The sequence below is a fragment of the Sporobolomyces salmoneus genome (assembly GCF_050403485.1).
Source record: "Sporobolomyces salmoneus JCM6883 DNA, S_salmoneus_JCM6883_v1_ctg210, whole genome shotgun sequence".
Lineage (NCBI taxonomy): Eukaryota > Fungi > Basidiomycota > Microbotryomycetes > Sporidiobolales > Sporidiobolaceae > Sporobolomyces > Sporobolomyces salmoneus.
In genome coordinates, this window is record NW_027480953.1 from 1 (window position 1) to 993 (window position 993).

The 993-nt window shown below is 50.5% G+C and overlaps 1 protein-coding gene across 1 annotated transcript; it reads left to right on the plus strand.

Moving 5' to 3' along the window:
- Positions 1 to 720: 720 nt before the first annotated feature.
- On the plus strand, positions 721 to 993 carry JCM6883_000684 (uncharacterized protein; the record flags this gene model as incomplete). Its single annotated transcript, XM_076635749.1, has 2 exons — positions 721 to 840; positions 913 to 993. Coding segments are annotated over 2 exons (201 nt in total), but the record flags the coding sequence as incomplete, so codon positions are not given.

Sequence of the window (993 nt, forward strand, 5' to 3'; positions counted from 1 at the left end):
TACTGCGTTTCTTCAGGTTCCCGCAGTATCGTTCTCTCTCGTTCTCGAAGCTCTACCTGTACAGTAAAGCTCACATTCAGCGACTCGTCGTCTCGAGCTCCTTCAACTTGTTGAGAACTGCCCGAGAGAGACTCGAAAATTCGCTCTCTTTCGAACGCTCGTCTTTCGTTCGACACGCCTTGACCTCGATCTGTGCGAACGGAGACGCTCGAAGATGTCCTTGCACCTTGATCGTCGATGCGAAGAGCGGAGATGCAAGAAGATAAAGGACGCACAGGCCACTTTGAACGAAAACTTGGATTCGCCTCGATTCGAATCTCCCGCGGCTTCTCTACCACCGCCGATCTACCGTAGATCTTCAGACTGTACAGTATGTATCTGTCACAGTGCACGATGGATTTCGTCGTAGCTCAGAGGATGAAAAGCTTTCCCTTGAAGAAACGCTGTGCTCGGAGCGGTTCTCGAACGGGAAAAAGTCGAAATACTGTACACTACGTCATTCACTCTCGGGCTCCCAAAACCGAAAGTCCCGAATATCACGCCTCACTTCCACGTCGTTCTCTCTCTTCTCTTCTTTCTCTCCCTCTTCACTTTCCAAACTTACTTATCCCTCACTCGAAACCCAACCACTCTACACACTCTAATCAACAATGTGAGTCTCACTGCTCGTCAACGCGAACGCCCTTCCGCGTCATACTCATTCTCTCTCGTCTCCTTTAGGGCCTCTACCACTTCCACCTCGACTGTCGACTCGATCAAGAACACCGTCTCTGACGCTGTCAATTACGTCTCCGAGACTGTCCAAGAGTACACCTCTGCCTCTTCGAAGGAAGCCAACAAGTGAGTTCACTTCGGCACTCTCCTTTCCGTTTCGACTATTTTGCTGACTCTTATCTTCGTTCCACTCCGTAGGGAGGTAGCTAAAGGTGAAACAAACGCTTCCCTCACTGACCGTGCTTCCGCTGGTCTCTCTGCTCTCGGTGACAAGGTAAA